We start from the raw sequence: 19064 nt of genomic DNA, 5'->3' as shown, positions 1-19064 counted from the left end.
TAAATATTTTTCGTGCATGTAATATCGTTTTAAATGGAGTTATTGTATGTTGCTGGTTTTACGCCCTAAAACTGGTCATTATTGGCTAGCTAATACAAGTATACAACCCTTTAGGCAAAATGTATAAAAGACACTAAGTAATTAGACACTAACAATAATCTACGAATAAGTCATTGACAATGGGAGTATTTAGTAAATAGTTGTTAGTTGATAGTTATTAGCTGATTGAGTTAGTGAGTTTGACTAGTTGATAGCATTAGCTGATTGTAAAAAAATGTTTGGTTAGTTAATAATTGATTACATGCAAAATGATTTTTTTTTTAAATCAGCCTTTTGAATTATAGGATTTTAGAGTAACAACGGGTGCAAGTGTGTAAGTTAAATAAGTTAAATAACTTAAAAGTACAAGTAATTTACCTTTCACATTGGTGCACCTAATGATAATACTATGCGCACTTAATATTTTTGCTTAGTATATATTATATTGTTGCACTTGTAATAAGATAAGTGGATCATAGTATGTATGTAGTGGTGTCATCTATCTCTACTTTGTAATAATGTAATGAGGAAATTTCTTTTCTTATCGTATTATGTAAAGGTTTTCTTTTATTTCTGTAAATAGTTCTTAGCAGAATAAACAGAATATTCGTTTCAATCTAGATAGTTTTTATGCTCTTCAAATATAATCGATCAGTTTCGATGGAAGTAACCATTGTGACTATGTTTTACAGTAGTTTGAGGGTGGAATAATAACTACACGAAACGAAGCAAAATGGGCGGGCAGCATTATATTGGAATTATTATGCCCCGTGTAATACTAAAATTATTAGGACAGATTTTTATAATGAAACTATAATATTATGTCCCGTGATAGATCATGTGTGGCGTGTGGTCCAATTGGTAACTGCATGCAGTGTACGAATAGAAGGAGACAAATAACAACCTCAATAGTGCATGCAGTGTACGAATAGAAGGAAACAAATAAATGCAAAGTTATATTGGACAACCTCAATAGTTATTGCATGGACTGATGTTCACAAATATGACATTGTTTTGTGTAAAATTTTGTCACGCGACCCATTGTAACATACATTTTTATAATGTTCCACCCTCAAATTTTATTATTCTTAAACATAATGTTCATTATTCTAACTCATAAAGTACATCATCTTATCGAAGAAATTTTATTATTCTAACGCATAATGTACATTATTCTAAATTATAAAATTCAATGATGTCATTTTAAATCATGGTCCACACAACTCTGGGTCCATATAATAATTTGCTCGACAACCTATGCCCAATAATCTCTCAATGCTCGAATGTAATTATCATCTTATAAATATGAGCATATTAGAGAAAATATCATTTTTGACCCTTCAATTGTTTCATTTTTGAAAATTTAATCAATGTAAATTAATTTAAACAAATGTAGCCTCTTAAATATTCATAATGTTGCACTTTTAGTCCTTAATAATATATAATTGTCAAACTTCATTAGCAAATTATTTTTCATGAGTTCAATTTTGTCACTTAAAATCAATATCCATGATTAAAAATTTCATTCTCTCCATGTGAGCGCCATTTTTAATAATGAATATTAATTCTAAATGATAAAAATAAAATCATATGTTAATGAAATTTGACAATTATATAACACTAGAGGCTTAAAGTGCAACATTATAAACAATTAAGGGATTAAATTTGTTTAAATTAACTTACATCGACCAAATTTCTACAAGCAAAATAATTCAGCACATCAATTTGTTGCTTTAAAGAAAAAGTCATCAATTGACGAAAGAGTGGAGTATATTATTGATTGTTTATTAAAGTCATCTATTTGTACAGGGCAATTGACCTAGTGATATAGTCCCGTGAAACAAAATATATTGCCATTTTCTTATCATTTGTCAAAACTTGCCTAATCTATATAACTTTAGAAGATATTGTTTCCTTAGACACGACATCAAACTTTAATGAAATGAGTGGTCTACTTAAAGTGATTGAGTGGATGAAATATAATTCTGATAAGATATTATATAATCTTAAAATGATGATACTTGTAACTAATACTCTATATTACATCTTTTCATATTCATTAGTTACTTAATCAATCTTCATCACTAAGAAGCTCTTCTTGTTTCAAAATTTTAGAAATATTGATTCATATCAAGGGAAAAAGAGTCACATTCAAAGCACCTTTCCATGGGTGTATACTGCCCAGACTGTTCACACAATAGAACACCATAACACAGAAAATTAGTATAAAAGAGAGCTATTTCGTAAAGGGCTAATAGTGACGTAATCCGGTGAAACAAAATATGTCGCCCCATGTTCTATTCTTGTTTAATTTTGATAACTTTAAAAATCTTGTCCAATTCGTATAACTTTAGAAGTCATCAATTTGTTAAAGACAATTGACCAGAGAGTGGAGCATATTATTGATTTTTATTAAAGTTGTCAATTTGTTAAGGACAATTGACCAAAGAGTAACGATGTAATCCGATGAAACAAAATATGTCGCCCCATTTGTCTATCCTTGCTTAATTTGGATAACTTTAAAAATCTTGACTAATTCATATAACTTTAGAAGTCACAATTTCCTTAACACGACATTGAGCTTTAATGAAAGGAGTGATTCACTCAAAATGGTCGAATATAATGAAACATAATTCTCGTATTAAAAGATCACAAATTTGACTATTGTTAACACCTTATTAGTATACTCTGTCACATAAGATCTTTCTAATACAATTTATTTTTTGTGTGATTTCTGAGCTATTACACAAGAGAATGAGAGAGAATTTACCTAATGGCTAATGTATACCCTCAGTGCTGTGATCTGATGAAACAAAATATGTTGCGATTTTCTTATCATTTGTCAAACCTTACCTAATTCAAATAAGAAATTTTGCCTAATTTATATAAGTTTAGAAGACATTGTTTCCTCAAACACAACATCAAGCTTTAATGAAAGGAGTGGTCCACCCAAAATGATTCAATAAATGAAACATCTCGTATGAGATTATATAATCTTAAAATGATGATACTTGTAATTAATACTCTATATCACATCTTTTTATATCAATTAGTTACTTAAATCAATCTTCATCACCAAGAAGCTCTTCCCGCTTCAAAATTTTAGAAATTTGAGGATGAAGTCTAACTTATATGGGAAACAGATAAAAGGTAGTGTTTGATAAATAGCTGATAAGCCAAATTTTGGCAAGTTTGATTGGTCAATATGCAACCATTCAAACCAAATCTAATCATGGTTGCAATAGGCACTAGGCGGGCGGTAGAGTCGCGCCTAGCGCCTAGACGACGCCTAGGCAGCTAACTAAAAAATAAACAGTACATATGTGTGGGAGTATGTCATATTACACACACACACACACACACACACACACACACACACACACACACACACACACACACATATATATATATATATATATATAATGAAAAAAATTAGCAAGGCCGAGTCGGCCGACCGCCTAGGAGAGAAATCGCCAAGGCCGGTTTTTGCAACAGTGAATCTAATCATAAACTGGAAACCAAATGGACAAGAATCAATGGTGGGTGGCAGTGCTCTCAACTAGTTCTACTGCCCAGACTGTTCACACAATAGAACACCATATGACCATAACACACAAAAATTAGTATAAATGAGAGCTATTTCGAAAAGGGCTAATAGTGAGAACCTGTCGTGCTATTGGTCTTTGTTGCAATTCACCTTTCTCCAAAAAGCGCCAGAGAAAACGAAGAGCTCAATGTTGTGTCTAAACAAAAACCTGTCGCCATTTGGCATGTCATGGTCCGAATGCAAATGCTCACACAGAATTGCAGAAGAGTATAAAAAGAAGGCTGTATTGGATAACAAAAGCTGACAACAAACGTAAGCTCAAATCTGTCAAGGTTGAACAATACAACTTACAGGATACGAGCCTAAAAAAGGGACATATCGGGGGGAGGTCCGTACACACTCTTCCAAGAAAATGGGACGATCCATTTGCCAGCTTCATTGCCTAAAGAAAACCAATAGACTGTTTAAAAAGCTGGAAAAGAACATCGACAAAGAAACACACCGAGTACTTGGTCTAATTCAATGCACGCATTGCAAAATAACGGACGAATTTCTTTAAAAAAAATCATGTGGACGGTAAATCTATGCAACAGAGTTTATCCTTTGCCCTGTTTTAAAGAAGATGAAAGATGGAAACTCACCTCGGAAACTATTAGTTGTGAGCCCTAGAATTTGTGATGCTGCGTCAGCCAAATGAAAAGCTTCGGGTATGTTGTCTCCCTCTGAACAATAGCAGAATAGGCAAGTAACCTTCAAACCTTTGGCCTAGTCCAATAAACCAACCACCATATGTGAGAAACTTAGTTTGTCAAGAAAAGAGTGATATAAGGTGAGGAAGCAAAGTGCTGGGAAATTTAACAAAATTTTCATTTTGTTTTTAAAAAGTCTGCAGACTACTGTTCTATCTAAAGCTTACGCAATGAATAGAAAGCATTTCCATTTCAACAACTATGGACGGGATACACACACAAAAAGTACTAACAATTTTTTTTAACTTACCTTAAAACAAGAGAAAAGTGCAGCAAAGGGTAAACTTGCAAGGTAATCTTCATCTCCCAGCTCTTCAAAAGGAAAATCTTGTTCCTCGAGGTTATTAGCTTCAGCTAAATCGCATAGGTACTTCCACGTCCGCTGAGATGGATTATATTCCTGCAGTCTCTTGAAACCAAGTCTATCACACTCATCGTCCTTTCCATCCATGCTGGAACTAGAGAGATAATATGTCTGCAAACCACTGAGACACCAAAAATTGGTCAGCAATTTAGTGTTTTTCCTTTTTCAAATATTCCAACTCAAACTAGTCAATTGATAACCTAGGCACTAGCAAGAAGTAGTAACAAGGAAACCTCAAAAAGCATTCACCGGAAACTTAACATAAATATAAATAAACTTCCATCCATATTCAATTGAATCAATTCATTGTTCATATGAAGAATAGCATAGAAAACACACGCAAATTGTCATCAATACCTTGACATATCAATGCTTTGCCACCGCCCAAAATCCAAGCTAGATAGCAAAACAACATGCTTTATTCCACTGGCAGCAGCAAAGTTTGCCAAATTCCTCGCAAATTGAACCACCATACCCTGTTTGAAAATCGATCAGCACTGATAAGCGATAAGCCATGTATAGATAAAAGATATCCAGACAACTGAACAACACTTGAGCATTTCCTAAACCATTAGAAAGGTTGTTCCATTCCTAAAGGAAATCAAGCTTATGAGCAATCAAATTATGCTGTGTACAAAATGCATCCCATTCCCACATCTTGTTGAATTGCAAATAACAATTGTCCAGATAAACCTAATTGCCAACAAATTAAGATTGTACCTTAACAACCGGAGACCTCTGTTGCACGATGCTCAACTGACTAGAAGAGGTTCCATAAACTGCCAAAGACATAAAAATTGAATCTTTTCATCTTTATACACAAAACCAGTCAGCCACTCACTACGCATTACAATCATCGGCATAAACAAATGGCATTAGGGTAGAAAGATACCTTCAAGAGGAAGAGCAAGCTGGCCAGGAGGAGAAGCTGAATAAGCGTCATTGCCGACGCAAGGAAGAACATTCGGGTCGTCTAGGAACCCGATTCGATCAGCTCTCAACGACGATATTAGCAAATCCACCGCAAGCTGCCCAACGTTCCCAATCGAAAGCGCCGGCTACATGAAACACGGATGAATTCATCAGAGAAAGAAAGAAAGTGAGGCAAAATTTGAGAGGAATTCCACCCTAAAAACTCACCAGAACCAAATTCTGCCATTTATCACTGAATTGCTTTCCTTCTTCAACATAAAACTCCATCTTTCTGAACCTTTTCTGTGCGCGATGCTGCTGAATACTTGTCCTTAGGAGCAGACGTTCTTACTTCTTGGGCAGCAAGAAAGCCCGATTTGAGACGATTACAGTTCGGGCTTTAAATTGGGCCGATAAAGATAATTGCATATTGACCCAATATGATGGATGGGTTTTAAATTTTTATTTGCATACAAATTTTGCGCAAATTATATCATGGACCTTAATCCAAATTAAACATTAATAAACTGCACGAAGAATTAGCTCAACCAATTTGTACAAAAATTTGTTTACATTTTATATTGTACAATACAAAACTGCTTTTATATTGTACAATACAAAACTGCTTTTATCCTGAAACAATCCTACTAAGAAGACTCTGTGCAACGGGTTCGAATGAAAAAAATACGAATAAGGGTTAAATAGGCCACTGAACTGCACATCAAGTTGCAATTAGGTCATCGAACTCAAAAAAATGTAATTAGGTGCCTGAACTACACAAATTCATGCAATTAGGTCTAAAATGACATGTTTACCTTATACTTTGATGACGTGAAGGTTGTGAATTTTAAAAATAATTTTAAACAAAAAATTCATTAAAAATATTTAAAAAAAAAAAACGGCCAGAGACGATTTCGCCCTTTGGCTCCATGGCAAAAGACGAAGGGGAAGACCTTCGTCTCTTGCCATGGAGACGAAGGACGACCGAAGACGATTTTGCCTCCCGCCGTTCTGTTTTTTTTTTTTTTTTCTTTTTTAATTTTGTTTAAAATTATTTTAAAAATTTACAACTTACATAGCAGGTAAGCATGTCATTTTAAACTTAATTGCATGAATTTGTGTAGTTCAATGACCTAATTGCATATTTTTTAAGTTCAATAGCTTAATTATAGTTTGGTGTGCAATTCAATGGCCTATTTGACCCTTATTCCCAAAAAAATATTAATTAAAATTGAATTTGTGATCTTCAAGTACAAAAGTCCTGCCCCATCATCTCAACTACCCCTTTTCGGGGCAGGTCATATTCCTTTAAAATTTTGTTAGTTGGGTCATATGTTACTTTCCCTATATGTTTTGTATTAAATAAACTATGTGTACACACATAATAGGTATGCCCCTTGTCATTATTATCCACTATCTACTCTTGGTAGTAGTTGAATATTTAATATACTATATGCATGAAGTCCACGTGTAGATTGATTGCTTGAATACGGTTCATACATCGGGATATCGAAATCATTTTTATATTGGTTCTATTATTAATGATTATCTGAAAATTTTATGTTTCATTACATCTGCAGATCAACGAATCAAGTTATTCATGTATTAGTTAGAGCTGTTGGCTCTCAGATTGATTCTTATTTATAGGACATTCACCCCCTAATTGTATTATTTATTTGATTAACTAATCTACGGTTAGTTTGACTTTTAAAAAATACTTGCATGAGATCTCGTTTTAAGATATTTGTAACGCGAGAAATAAAGGTCAAATAAGTCATTCAATTGTACACCAAACTGCAATTAGGTCATTGCAATTGAGCTTCAGTGACCTAATTGCATAGTTTTTTAATTCGGCGTTGAGTGACTTATTTGATCTTTATTCTTATTAATTGTCTACTTAAGAGTTGTCACAAGCTGTTGAACAATAAATACCATCTAGATCTAAAAATCCAAAACATATGAAAATGTGAGTATTTATTCAAGATGTGTTACAAAAGTGGTGGCCATGCCAACAAGCTCAATTATTGCACAACCTTATCATAGACTTATAGGAACAACGAAATAAAAATATGAAGATTTTTAAGGTTGTTTATATACCAAACACAAAAAACATTGAATGGTCCACCAAAAACAGCTCACCAAAACCCAAGTTTCACTTTGCCGACGTGGCTTTGGTCAACGACGTGAAAGTCGTCTTTGACCCAAGCAAGAACTTCTCCGCCTCGCAGGTGAACGTATCGTAGCGGAGGAAGAACTGCGCCACCACCAGCCGCGACAGCAACACCACCAGATCTTTCCCCGGACACTGCTTGTCGTTCGCCGTCGGGCTGTCGGTCTCCCGGCCGTTCGACCAGTACACGTTCTTCACCAGCTTCTGGCCTTCCGTCCCCACGAACCGGTCCGGCACGAACTTCCCGGCGTCGGCGAAAACCAGCTCGTCTTTCGTGGCGAACGGCTGGTATCCGAAGATCATCTCGCCTTTCTTAATCAAATAGAATTTATTGTCGCTGCTGCGGACGAGGAGATCCTCCTTCGCCTTGGCGTACTGGAACGCCACCGGCGGCTCGATTCGCAGAGCCTCCCAGACGACGGACTTCGTCAGCGGCATTTTCTCAATCGCCGCCGCGGTGAGGTCGCCTTCCGCGGCGACGGCGCCGCGGATCTCGCTCGCCAGCTGGCTGTGCAGGCTGGGCCCCGCCGCGCCGATCCACTTGAACAGAGCGGGGAAGAAGACCTTGAAGCCGCCGTAGGAGTTGAAGCCGTTGAGGAAAATGATGTTGTGGCAGGCCTCGTCTCTCTGGAGCCCGGCGCTCTCGGCGTCGTCGAGGATGGATCCCAGGTTGTCGTAGAAGGAGTCGTAGATTTTGTTGTAAGCCGATTTGACGATACAGAAGGGGATGGGGAACGTGTGGAGGGCCAAATCCTCGATGAAATTGGGCAGCATTGTGAGTCCTAGAGTAATGAGCGGCGCGAGCTGAGGAACCAGCCAGAAATCGAACGTCTTGCTAGCGGTGGCGCCCAGCTTGGTGTCCGCCGGATTCTTGTTGTTACAGTACAGCCGGAATATAAACTCCATCGCCTTATTATCATTCAGATCGTTAAAACTGGACTTACCATTCAGCTTCACCTGCAACAATTTTACATATAAAAATTATTTAATTGTTTGTGGTGATAACTAAGTTAATAAGTGGTTTAGTTAAAGAGTAACTTATCCCAGGAGTCCTCTCAATTCATTGTTAGGATCAAGTGTTTATATCAAAATCTATAACAGTTTTCAGAGATAATATGTTGGATTTGGCATTTTACCTGACTTGACTATGTTATACCCCAAATTGTCGCAAATTATGCCGTGGAAATGTGTTCACCATGCGCATATTGAACACAAGGGTAGATCCATAATTTCTATGCAGTAGATTTATAATTTTGTTTTTCATTTGTGGTTAACGACGTTTCTCTCATTGCAATCGCATTATTTCGTCTTCGCAGTACAGATATTATGAATCTATAGTACAGAAATCATGAATCTACTTTATAGATGTTATGAATCTACAGCTTAGAAATTATGGATCTATCACGTATTCACCATGCATATGGTGAACAAGGTTCCACAGCATAACTATTGCCAAATTGTAGTAGGCACTTTTAGACTCGTACTATATTCAGACTAATCTCCATTGGCACCGGGCGGCCCAATTAAGGCAAAGTGATGGTCATCAGATTGGTTTTTCCATACAAGAGAGGTTCGAACTCCCGACTTTTTTTAAGAGATGGGAGTGCACGGTCACTTATATATGTCAACCATACTGATTTATACCCTAAATATTTGAGATGACATGATACTAAATTTGATCTTTTAGACTTAACTTAACAATCTCCTAGTCAGCATTTGTCGAATTTTGACTATTCTAAAAAATGTGGTAAACAAAACAACTAATGTTTTTATGTAGATCTACCATTCCAAAGAAAACACCGATGATAATATTAACTATTACGAGGTCACGCAGTTTATGTCAGTATATCTGTATCTAATCTCACCTGCTCTTCCAAGGTGGTGAACAGATCGGAGTAGACGGTGGTGAACTGGGGAATAACCTTATCCTTGAGCTTCGCCAGAGTGGCCAGAAAAAACCCTTTCAAGGTGGCGTGTTTGGGCTCCGACGGGTCAAGAAAAGCGCACATGCGGTAGCCGCCGGTGAACTTGGTGGAAGCCATGTACGTCCCTTCAAACAGATCTTTCTTCTCCACCTTGGACACGTCGAAGAGAATGGGGAAGCTGGTGTTGTCGAGGAGTACGATGACTTTGGAGTTCTTCGCCATGAACGGTCCCGGCGGCATGTTGCTCCGGAACACCGTCGACTGGTACTTATCTTTCCGGCTCTGGAAGAACTCAACCTCGCCTTGGTTATAGAAGTAATCGTAGCGGTCTAAGATGGGACCCAGGAAGGGGAGGCCATAGCTGCCGGGGATATCGACCACCGGAATGTTGTCGGCGAGATCCGGATCGAGAGAGGAAGAAGACATCAATGGAGCTGAAGACATTTTTATGTTTTCTTGACTTTACAACGTTGGTTTAATTTTGATCAGAAAGAGGATTGTCTGGTGTATTTATAGAATAAATAAATAATTCAAAGTGACGTTAAAAAAATGTTGATAAATAAATATCATGCAATGTGTTAATAGCCCTCGCGCGGCACGCGGAGAAACTATTTTAGGACTTTTAATTTGTACAATCCACATTTATGATTTCCTGGCAATGTTATTGGAGATTTAGAGTTGGCAGCCAAACTATGCTCCGTATATATTATCCACCAATAAAATAATGTATATTTTTTTTATTCTCCAAAAGGTTGAATTCCAAATAACATCCACATTAATAATAAAACGGGCTGGCAGGCTGATCTGTTTAGCCCGACAGTCCATGCTTAGTCGACTTGTGTCAAGAATCTCAACTGTTTTGACAGCTTTACTTACAATTACGATTAACTATATCCCTATCAATATATAAGTCAATGAATATATATAATTATCCGCTTTTTTTGAAAAGCCATTTTATTGTTCCAACATCTACCATCATCAATAACATTTTTCCACGAGCTAAATGTGAGCATGGGGTCACTATTAGGAGGCTAGCCCACTTTGTCATAATGGTGCCATTAAATTGAAAGAAACATTACACCCACTCCACGCTGCAAATTAGTGCTTTAATTTATTTTATTTAAAGAATATTATAAGATTTTTTAGATTAATAATCAAAGGATCCATCAATCGATTGAACCAAGTATAATTAAATACATGTCAAATAGGTAAATGAGTGACTGATATATGATTTTCGTATAAAAAAGTTACGAGTTAATTTATTGTTAACTACCTCTTTGTTAAACTCGTCATACATGAGATGTGTATTACCCATGAAGTGGTAGAAGTACATGAAGTTTTATTTCTACTATTTAAACTCAACTAACCTGTCACACAGAAGAGGTGTATTACTTATAAAGTGGTAAATTAGAAGTGCATGAAGTTTTTTATTGTATATATACGTGTCAATATTATAGACTATATTTAATTAGAATAATGAACCAAACAACCTTAGTTATACTAAAATCAAATAAATAAATATTATATATATTTTTATATTGTATAATGTCAAATTTTATTTACAAAAGTGTTTATGCTGCTAATTTAACACAATGCTGCTGCGTTTTTAAATACTATTTTTACCCATTCTGGAAAAAGAAAATTCAAAATAAGCAAGTTGTACGTCTTTGAACCATTATGTTTCCGTATTTGCTTTTCTCGTATACAAGTCAAACAAATTAAAAGAATTATATGAAAAACTGGTCAAAAAAAAATGAATTATATGAAAACCGAAATTCCATAGGGTGATACGTGAGACAGGGTCGGAACTTACAAATTATATGTTCAAATGTTATATTAATCAGAAATAAAATGTTCATTACTTATAAGATTTAAAATGTAATACGTACTTTTACATTTTTCTATATAAATAATAAAAACTTTATTCTTAATTATTATTACATTTATGCATATAAGTATTATATTTTCACCATGAACCGACCCAGCTCGACTCACAGCGTCACACACAAGTTTTTGCCAAGTCAATATTATTCAAAACCTTGACTGTACAATGATATATTTGTTGAACTGTTAAAAAAAAGGGTAAGAAATATGGATAAATCACTGTCTTTCATCTAGATAATATCATCCTTTCACGGAAACCCTCTAAAGATCGTTTTCGTATTTCATACACGATCCCTTTTAATTAAAAAGTCATAAAACGAAATGCATTTTAAGAGTCTAATTATATAATTAAAAATGTTTTTTAGAGTAAAAAATTATAGTTGAGTGGATGGAGCATAACTCTTATAAGCGTATAGTATGCACATGAATTCTTTCAGTTTCGTTTACATTTCTTTTGAAGTTTGCAGACTATTATACAAAAGTAAGATTTATATTGTGTACACATTTAAATAGTGATTGAAAATTTTTCTTATCACGTAAAAAAAAAATAAAGTTTTTAGTATACAAATATAAAATACTTCAACCAAATACATGTTGTGCATATGTTGGTTTCAGTAGATGGCATCAGATGATTTGATGTTATTAAATTTTAATTTTTAATTTTGATAGTTTGCATGAGAATATTGTATATATAATTTTTTTTATATATATAAAATGATATTATCTGTATGGATACTAATTATATTGAACAATTGGTGGGCTCCAAACATATAGAGATTAGCTAGGTTTGATTTTTAAAACGTTACATTTGTCCTTTCCCTTTGAAAATCCCCTTTTCCCATTGATTTTATATTCTTAAAAAGATCTGAGTGCAATATTGGAATTCTAATTTTATCGTACCTAATCCGTTATTTTATTTTATGCAATAATGTTTTCATTAACTTCTTTTCGAGTTAGGATTTTTTTTTTCTTTAACGATAAAACAAATATCTACAATTTTAATAAGAGTCAATAATGTTAGGTTCTTAACTGGAACAAAAAAAATGTCGGTCCTATTGTTTCTTAAAATGAATGGTTCATATCATACTATTGTTTCTTAAAATGAATGGTTCATATTATTTTTATTTTAGTATTTTTTATTGATTTTCCTTATTTACCCTCTATTATATTATTTTCTTCCCTTAAATAACCCAAATTCCGTTAGTATAAACTTTAGTAACGGAATATTCCGTTAAGTATTTATTATTTTAACTTATACATTAATTTCTATAAGAAAAGTCTTAGTTTCGAACCACATCCCAATTAGAGTTGGCATAATTGTTAAACATATATACTACGAATATGTTAAAATATATTTAAAATATAAAATATATATAATATAAAATTTAACATAAACTTTGTTCAAATAATTAGTATGACTAAATACATAACATTCAAAGTTAAGCATCAAAGATTATAAATCAAGAAATTTAAAAATCATTTGATCATTAAAAAGCTTAATATTCTTTTGATTATTTAGATCACAAAAAAAAAATTAATATTTCAATTATACTTTTGCATTAATATTTTTTGTATGTATTTTTTTTAAAAAAAAAATCAATGATTGCATTATTGTTGATGAAAAGTATATACGCCACTTTATTACTCTTATTAAACTAAATAAAGTAGTAGCTACAACAAAAAGTAATACATATTTAATTTAGAATTAGATGTCTATAATGCATTTATTTAAAAAAAATTATTCATTATAAAAAATTTAAAAATAGATATAATTTCATTAGTTATATTATCTTTATTTTCTACAATTCAAAGATTCATTACCTTCAAATTTATCAATTTATTATATTCACTGCATTGTCCATTGTCTTCTTTTTACATTATCTTGTAATTAAATATCAAAGTTATAATACAAAATACATTATATATATTTATTTACCAATTAAGTATTTTATACAAATATAATAAATATTAATATTTTGTTCAATACTTTCACATGATAACCTACACACACATCTCACAATGCATGAAACATGTAGTGGAAAACTACCACTACCAAATATCTATTAGAAAATTCAATAAATATTATCTTGCATTTATATATTTTGAATTACCGATTTAAATAAACAAATTCAATATTTATTTACATATGCATGAACATCTCCGATATAATATTGTATTGATATACTTTGAAATACTTATTTAAAAATAATCATTGGGCATTATCCCATTCGCGCAAAGCGCGTAAAAAACTAGTATATGAATACAACTCGTTACTCTATCAATAGTTATTGGGTGGATCGTCGTCCACACAACTGCATAGATCACAATTCAGAAACGACGTCGTTTTGCGTATTTTTTTCACGTACCCATTACAACATACGTTTTTATAACCCATAATGTACATTAGTCTAAAACATAATATACATTTATTCTAACTCATAGAATACATTATTTTACCCCGAAAATTTTATTATTCTAACATATAATGTACATTATTTTAACACATAATATACATTAATCTAACACATAAAATACATTATTATAACTCATAAAATTCAACGACATCATTTTAGACCATGATCCACACATGGTCTCTTGTTAGACTGCAACGGTATTTTTCTACTCCATTTTAGGTATTTTTATAGGAAAAATGACTAGTTGATATATCTTTTTTAATAAAACAGGTTAGCCGTAGTCCGTCCATTATAGTAAATGGACCGTATTAAATCGGGTTTGGACTGGACTTCGGGCTAACCTGTCCATTTGACACTTCTTTCGTAAAGGTAAGGGATTTTGACTTTTGAGGGTGTGGACTGATTTTTAAGTTTGGATAAATATTCTATTGGGCTAAGTTAACCAATAGTTCACAAATGACATGCCTAAATATCTTACAGAGTCCAATTAAGCCCAATTGAAACGATTGAGCTTATTTCTTGGCAATAGTGTTCTTTTGACCTTATGTTTGGACCAACTCAAATTTGAATAATCTGGCCCATGAATCGAACCATACCGGCCCATGAGATATATATAGTTATATATATTAGGTTTTAAAGGGTTTTCAACTAGCGGCAAATTTTATTATGGACCATGGTCCATGTAGCCTATGGACAATAAAGCAAAATGACGTCGTATCATTTTAATTACATTTCACCTTTATTTGACAATATTACTTTATTTTTAGTTTTATTTTTCACACATCACTAGTTTCATTATAGCAACACTAAAGTATCATTTTAATTCTACTGCAGTTTCATTTAACATTATACGTTATTGCATGAGCTCTGTTTTTTAGTTTTATTTAACAACACTAAAATATATTATTTTAACTCTATTACAATTTCATTTAACAATTGGACCATGGATTCACTGTATAACAATTGCCAATTAACTGGCTTAGTTGAGAGGCTTGGTTCAGAGTGGCTGGGGTTACAGGATATGTTGTCACTTTAACATACGCTCTGGTCTTCATTCGATAATATTTTTGGTTTTCCTCAAGCAACCTCGTACTATCTCATGCATTAGAGATTGAGTTTAATTTGTTCTAGGTTAACCACTTCTTTTGATATGATCTATATGTATACACACACACACACACACACTCCCTACATCCCAAACTGGTAAATGGTAATCCATATGCTTCTTCGAATACATCCTGTTGACCTAGAAAATACTATTGTCCTAATTATTAGCAAAAACTTTGGTAAATAATTGTTAGCTAGTTGTTAACTAATTGAGTTAGTGAGTTTGACTGTTGATAACATTAGTTTATTCTAGAAAGATGTTTGGAAAATTGCTGATAGCTGATTACATACAAAATGACTTCCTTGAAAAGTTTATCCGAAAAAGCTGTTTTGAACAGTTTTTTGAATTTTAATGTTTTGGAGCAATAAACTGTTACAAAAAAACTAATTAATGAAATATTCATATTGGTTGTTTAATCAAGTCAAATAAATAATAATGATGAAACAAGTCTAAACTTGACTAATATGCTAAATATTTTACCAAACAGGGCCTAAATCCCATAATTACTAGGATTCAAAAGTCAGAATCAATTAAACAAGGAATATGAGACCAATCATAAAGGAAGAAGGAACAAAAATGATCAAGTACTATAGAGACCCATCTCTCTCACAACTGAGCTGTGCATATCCCTCTGTCTTGCATACTCAACAATTTATAAGCTTATGTTGAACCAATCTACGTCCAAGGTGTTTGTGTTATTAGGGAAAGTATAAACTATATGAGAAAGTCTTATATAGTACTATATTTACGTAGGAGTTGTACACATTAGGTATCAAATACTCAATAGTGTGCAAAGACAGTGGCGGAGCCCGAATTTAAATTCGGTGGGGTCAATATACTAAATTTAATATTACTCTTGATAATATATAAATATAAATATAAATTATATTCATAAATAAATGTCTTCATTTTACAATTGTCCACGACGCATTTTCATACTTTGAAAACGTTAGTTGTATAATTTGTTGTTTATCAACAATATAATGTTTTCAAACACATCTCTCATTCGATTGGGCAATCTATTATTCACTATCTTCATTACTTAAAAAAAAAAAAAAAAAACAAAAACAAAAAACAAACTTTTTCAACACTTGCAATTGTCACGATAGTATTAAAGCTAATTTTACAAGTAAAACACTAAGGGATATGCATTATATTTCTTTGTCTCCAGGAACCATCCTCATGGATATTAGAAAATGCAGAGTTAGACCGCACATTAAGGATATTATAGCGTTTATAAGGGGAAATATAATACTTTTGATGAAAAAACTAATACGTTTATATCAAAATGTAAAAGTATTACATTTTCTCTTATTCCTAATTAGTATTACATTTGCATATTAACCTGATCTGACCCATCTCATGGACGACGATCTCACACAAGTGTAACAAAAAAGGGTAAAAAGTGTACTTTTTTTTCAAGGTTCGTTAATTTATATTTACAATAAATAAATAAGAGTAATTATATATATTACCAAAAATGAAAATTCTAGATTGTTCTTTAGAGTATCACTGATGTAGGCGAATGCTTAGAGCAACCGCAATAGTTGTAGATTTTTGTGAATTTTTGCAGGTCATGTACGAGAGAAAAGCAAGTGAGAAGAGGAAAAAGGAAGGGGGGAAGAAAACAATAAATTCTGACAAAGAAAAAAGAAAAAAAAAACTAAAGGCATTACGCGCCCAGGCACGTGTAGTGCATTGCATGCGCTTTCTGGGCGCGCAAATTACTGCACACGCGCGTCAATCTGCGCAAGTTTTTCCCTTTCCTCTCAAAGTGGGCCCCACCTAAAAATCATATTTGACGGCATTTACATTAGAGATTTTTTCTTAGTTTTTAGACTAGGAAAAAACTTGTGTGCTAGTTTTTAACTAATGTGGGGTGGGGTTTTTTTTGTGAGTTTGTTTTAGGGAAATATGATATTTTTGTGGGGCCAGGTGAAAATAGAAAAGGAAAAATGGAGGCTGAGCTTCGCGCGTGTGTTGCAAATATTGGCACCTAGTATGCACGCGCCTACTGGGCGCTTAAGTATAAGCTTTTTTTATTTTTTGTTTAATTTTTTTTTGTCACATATCTTTTTTTTTTCTTTCCTTTTTTTTTTTCTACTAAATCATTGAGTCACCGTGATTTACATCCTCTCACATGCTCTATCAGGTCGGAGTGTGGGGCCCTAAGGTTGGGGATTCAACATTTGAGAGAAAAAACCACAAAAAAAATCATTATTATTGAGGATGCCCTAAAGAGAAAAATCTAGTAATTAAAAAACTACCGTTCCGATCTATTAGATAAAAATTAATTCCTAATTCTTCAAAAATTGAGCAAAAATCATTATTGTGGTTGTTCCTGTGGCCACACAAATCACAAGTATCTGTTTCACTGTTTATAAAGCAGTGGCCCGCCGCAATCATTCCAACTAAACCTTATCACATGGTCAGGGGCTTAGCTTATCCAACTAGATCAACTGTTCAATCCGATTAAAGGACTAGAATATTTTGAGAATTCTAAACATGTTAAGACTCGAGTGGTTCTGTTTTAAAGAATTCCTATAGAAGATTAGCCGCATGATAGTACTTTAACTCGTCACCAAACTCCGATCCCAAACACTTTACATTAGTGCCCAACACCATTATAAGATTTTGTATTAAACAATCTAGGACTTCATATGTACACCATAAGAATAAGTGATTCTTAAAAATGCACGACAGTCATATTATAGTAAAGTTAACAGTCGAAATCAAACAGTGTAATCACTGTCGGGTCATTCATCCTAGGTTACATTGAATTCCCATTCTTCCTTGCATTGTGGAAAGGGGAATAAGGCCCCATCCACTACAATATGCTATGGCCGCCATTGTAGTGCAGTGCAGTACAGTTGTGCGAGAAGGACTGCAGCCATTTGTATAGCCCCACCACCACTCACCAACTTGACCATAACACAATTGAGTTGTGCATTATACCACGTAGTTGATAAATGATGATATTGATTGTTTGTTTACCTTCAATCCTTTTACTTCAGGTGCTGACTAAACATGAAAACAAAGAGATAATGACAAGAATGGTGTAACTAGGAATGATAATGCGGTTGGACTAAATTGAACCTCTTGTATAGTGATTGATATGATGTAGTAAATACGGAGGTATTCACATATATGTATGAGTATTAGGGTCAGATTGTAAGGAAATCCAAAACTGGTCTGCTTGTTGGTTTAAATCCTGAGCTCGGATAGTAACACCTGCAAGGTGGAGTCCCGAGCTGTAGTGCACTAAGTGAAAGAGAGGCCAAAAGTCCTCCTAAATGCATTTAATGCGGTATTTGTAGTGGAAGAAAAGTAGCACATGCCGAGCATCCGATAAGCTTGCCACGTGTCACACATGCATCTGGAGGGCTCTGGAACAGCGCCACGTGTGCCTAGATTCCTGATTTCCCATTGGGATGGGGTTGGGTGAAGGCCAGGAATCTAGGTCCAAATCTTCAAGTAGCCCTGAATGATCGTCCCGACCTGAACTGGCCAGGCTCGACCGTTCCCTGTGCAATCTTTAATTAGTTCGGTTGTCACTTTTAGGTGGGCAATATCATGCCTGTGGTTGGGGAAGGTCGAGTATGATTCCTCTTTGTGGCTAGATACCGAGCAGGTGTACAGAAAGAAAGTAGATGGAGGTATTATATATATATTCAGAGAATACTCCCTATCAATAATAAAATGAATTCTGGTATCTAGTTGAAAATCAGATTCGAGTTTTTGAACAGATACCAAAGTGTGTGGTGTAATTTGGGTAACGATGATATAGTACTTGTCACACATTCAGTTGGAGCAAAGTAACCATGAAAACCTTGTACCCCAAAATGTGTGTGTACATAGTTTGACATAGACTAAACAACTTTTGGGACAAATTTCTAATAGTGTCAGACTGATTTTGGGATTGGTTCAACTGTTCAAGTACTTTGATGGTAGT

At 33.9% G+C, this 19064-nt stretch overlaps 2 protein-coding genes and 1 long non-coding RNA gene across 4 annotated transcripts; all 3 read right to left on the bottom strand.

Annotated features, from left to right (window-relative positions):
• Positions 1-1602: 1602 nt before the first annotated feature.
• On the bottom strand, positions 1603-11422 carry LOC109165224. The gene is made up of 3 exons (XR_002051505.1): positions 11413-11422; positions 11065-11068; positions 1603-1735 (listed from the first exon to the last, which is right to left on the bottom strand). It is a non-coding gene; the product is annotated as an uncharacterized LOC109165224 (long non-coding RNA).
• On the bottom strand, positions 3584-5951 carry LOC109165221 (proteasome assembly chaperone 2). Of its 2 annotated transcripts, XM_019313895.1 has the most exons (8): positions 5840-5951; positions 5592-5757; positions 5420-5478; positions 5057-5175; positions 4586-4820; positions 4228-4351; positions 3938-4028; positions 3584-3794 (listed from the first exon to the last, which is right to left on the bottom strand). In XM_019313895.1, exons 1-7 carry the CDS (start codon positions 5897-5899, stop codon positions 3949-3951), a joined length of 843 nt encoding a protein of 280 aa, XP_019169440.1. In that variant the 5' UTR covers positions 5900-5951; the 3' UTR covers positions 3584-3794; positions 3938-3948. The 2 variants fall into 2 exon arrangements, with proteins under 2 accessions (XP_019169440.1, XP_019169439.1); XM_019313894.1 differs by lacking the exon at positions 3584-3794 and having other exon boundaries at positions 3855-4028.
• On the bottom strand, positions 7565-10201 carry LOC109165219 (allene oxide synthase 3-like). The gene is made up of 2 exons (XM_019313892.1): positions 9647-10201; positions 7565-8738 (listed from the first exon to the last, which is right to left on the bottom strand). Exons 1-2 carry the CDS (start codon positions 10148-10150, stop codon positions 7764-7766), a joined length of 1479 nt encoding a protein of 492 aa, XP_019169437.1. The 5' UTR covers positions 10151-10201; the 3' UTR covers positions 7565-7763.
• Positions 11423-19064: the final 7642 nt, after the last annotated feature.

This window comes from Ipomoea nil, unplaced genomic scaffold (genome assembly GCF_001879475.1).
Source record: "Ipomoea nil cultivar Tokyo-kokei standard unplaced genomic scaffold, Asagao_1.1 scaffold3069, whole genome shotgun sequence".
In the NCBI taxonomy this organism is placed as follows: Eukaryota; Viridiplantae; Streptophyta; class Magnoliopsida; order Solanales; family Convolvulaceae; genus Ipomoea; species Ipomoea nil.
The sequence above is the reverse complement of the archived record's forward strand: the minus strand, read 5'-3'. Positions and strand labels throughout refer to the sequence as shown.

Coding starts and splice junctions, on each gene's coding strand:
- LOC109165219 (XM_019313892.1), bottom strand. CDS start 10,150: ATGTCTTCAGCTCCATTGATGTCTTCTTCCTCTCTCGATCCGGATCTC. Junction 8,739..9,646: donor TCACCACCTTGGAAGAGCAG/GTGAGATTAGAT, acceptor AAATTGTTGCAG/GTGAAGCTGAATGGTAAGTC.
- LOC109165221 (XM_019313895.1), bottom strand. CDS start 5,899: ATGGAGTTTTATGTTGAAGAAGGAAAGCAATTCAGTGATAAATGGCAG. Junction 5,479..5,591: donor GCTTGCTCTTCCTCTTGAAG/GTATCTTTCTAC, acceptor TGTCTTTGGCAG/TTTATGGAACCTCTTCTAGT. Junction 4,821..5,056: donor CAAAGCATTGATATGTCAAG/GTATTGATGACA, acceptor TTGGTGTCTCAG/TGGTTTGCAGACATATTATC.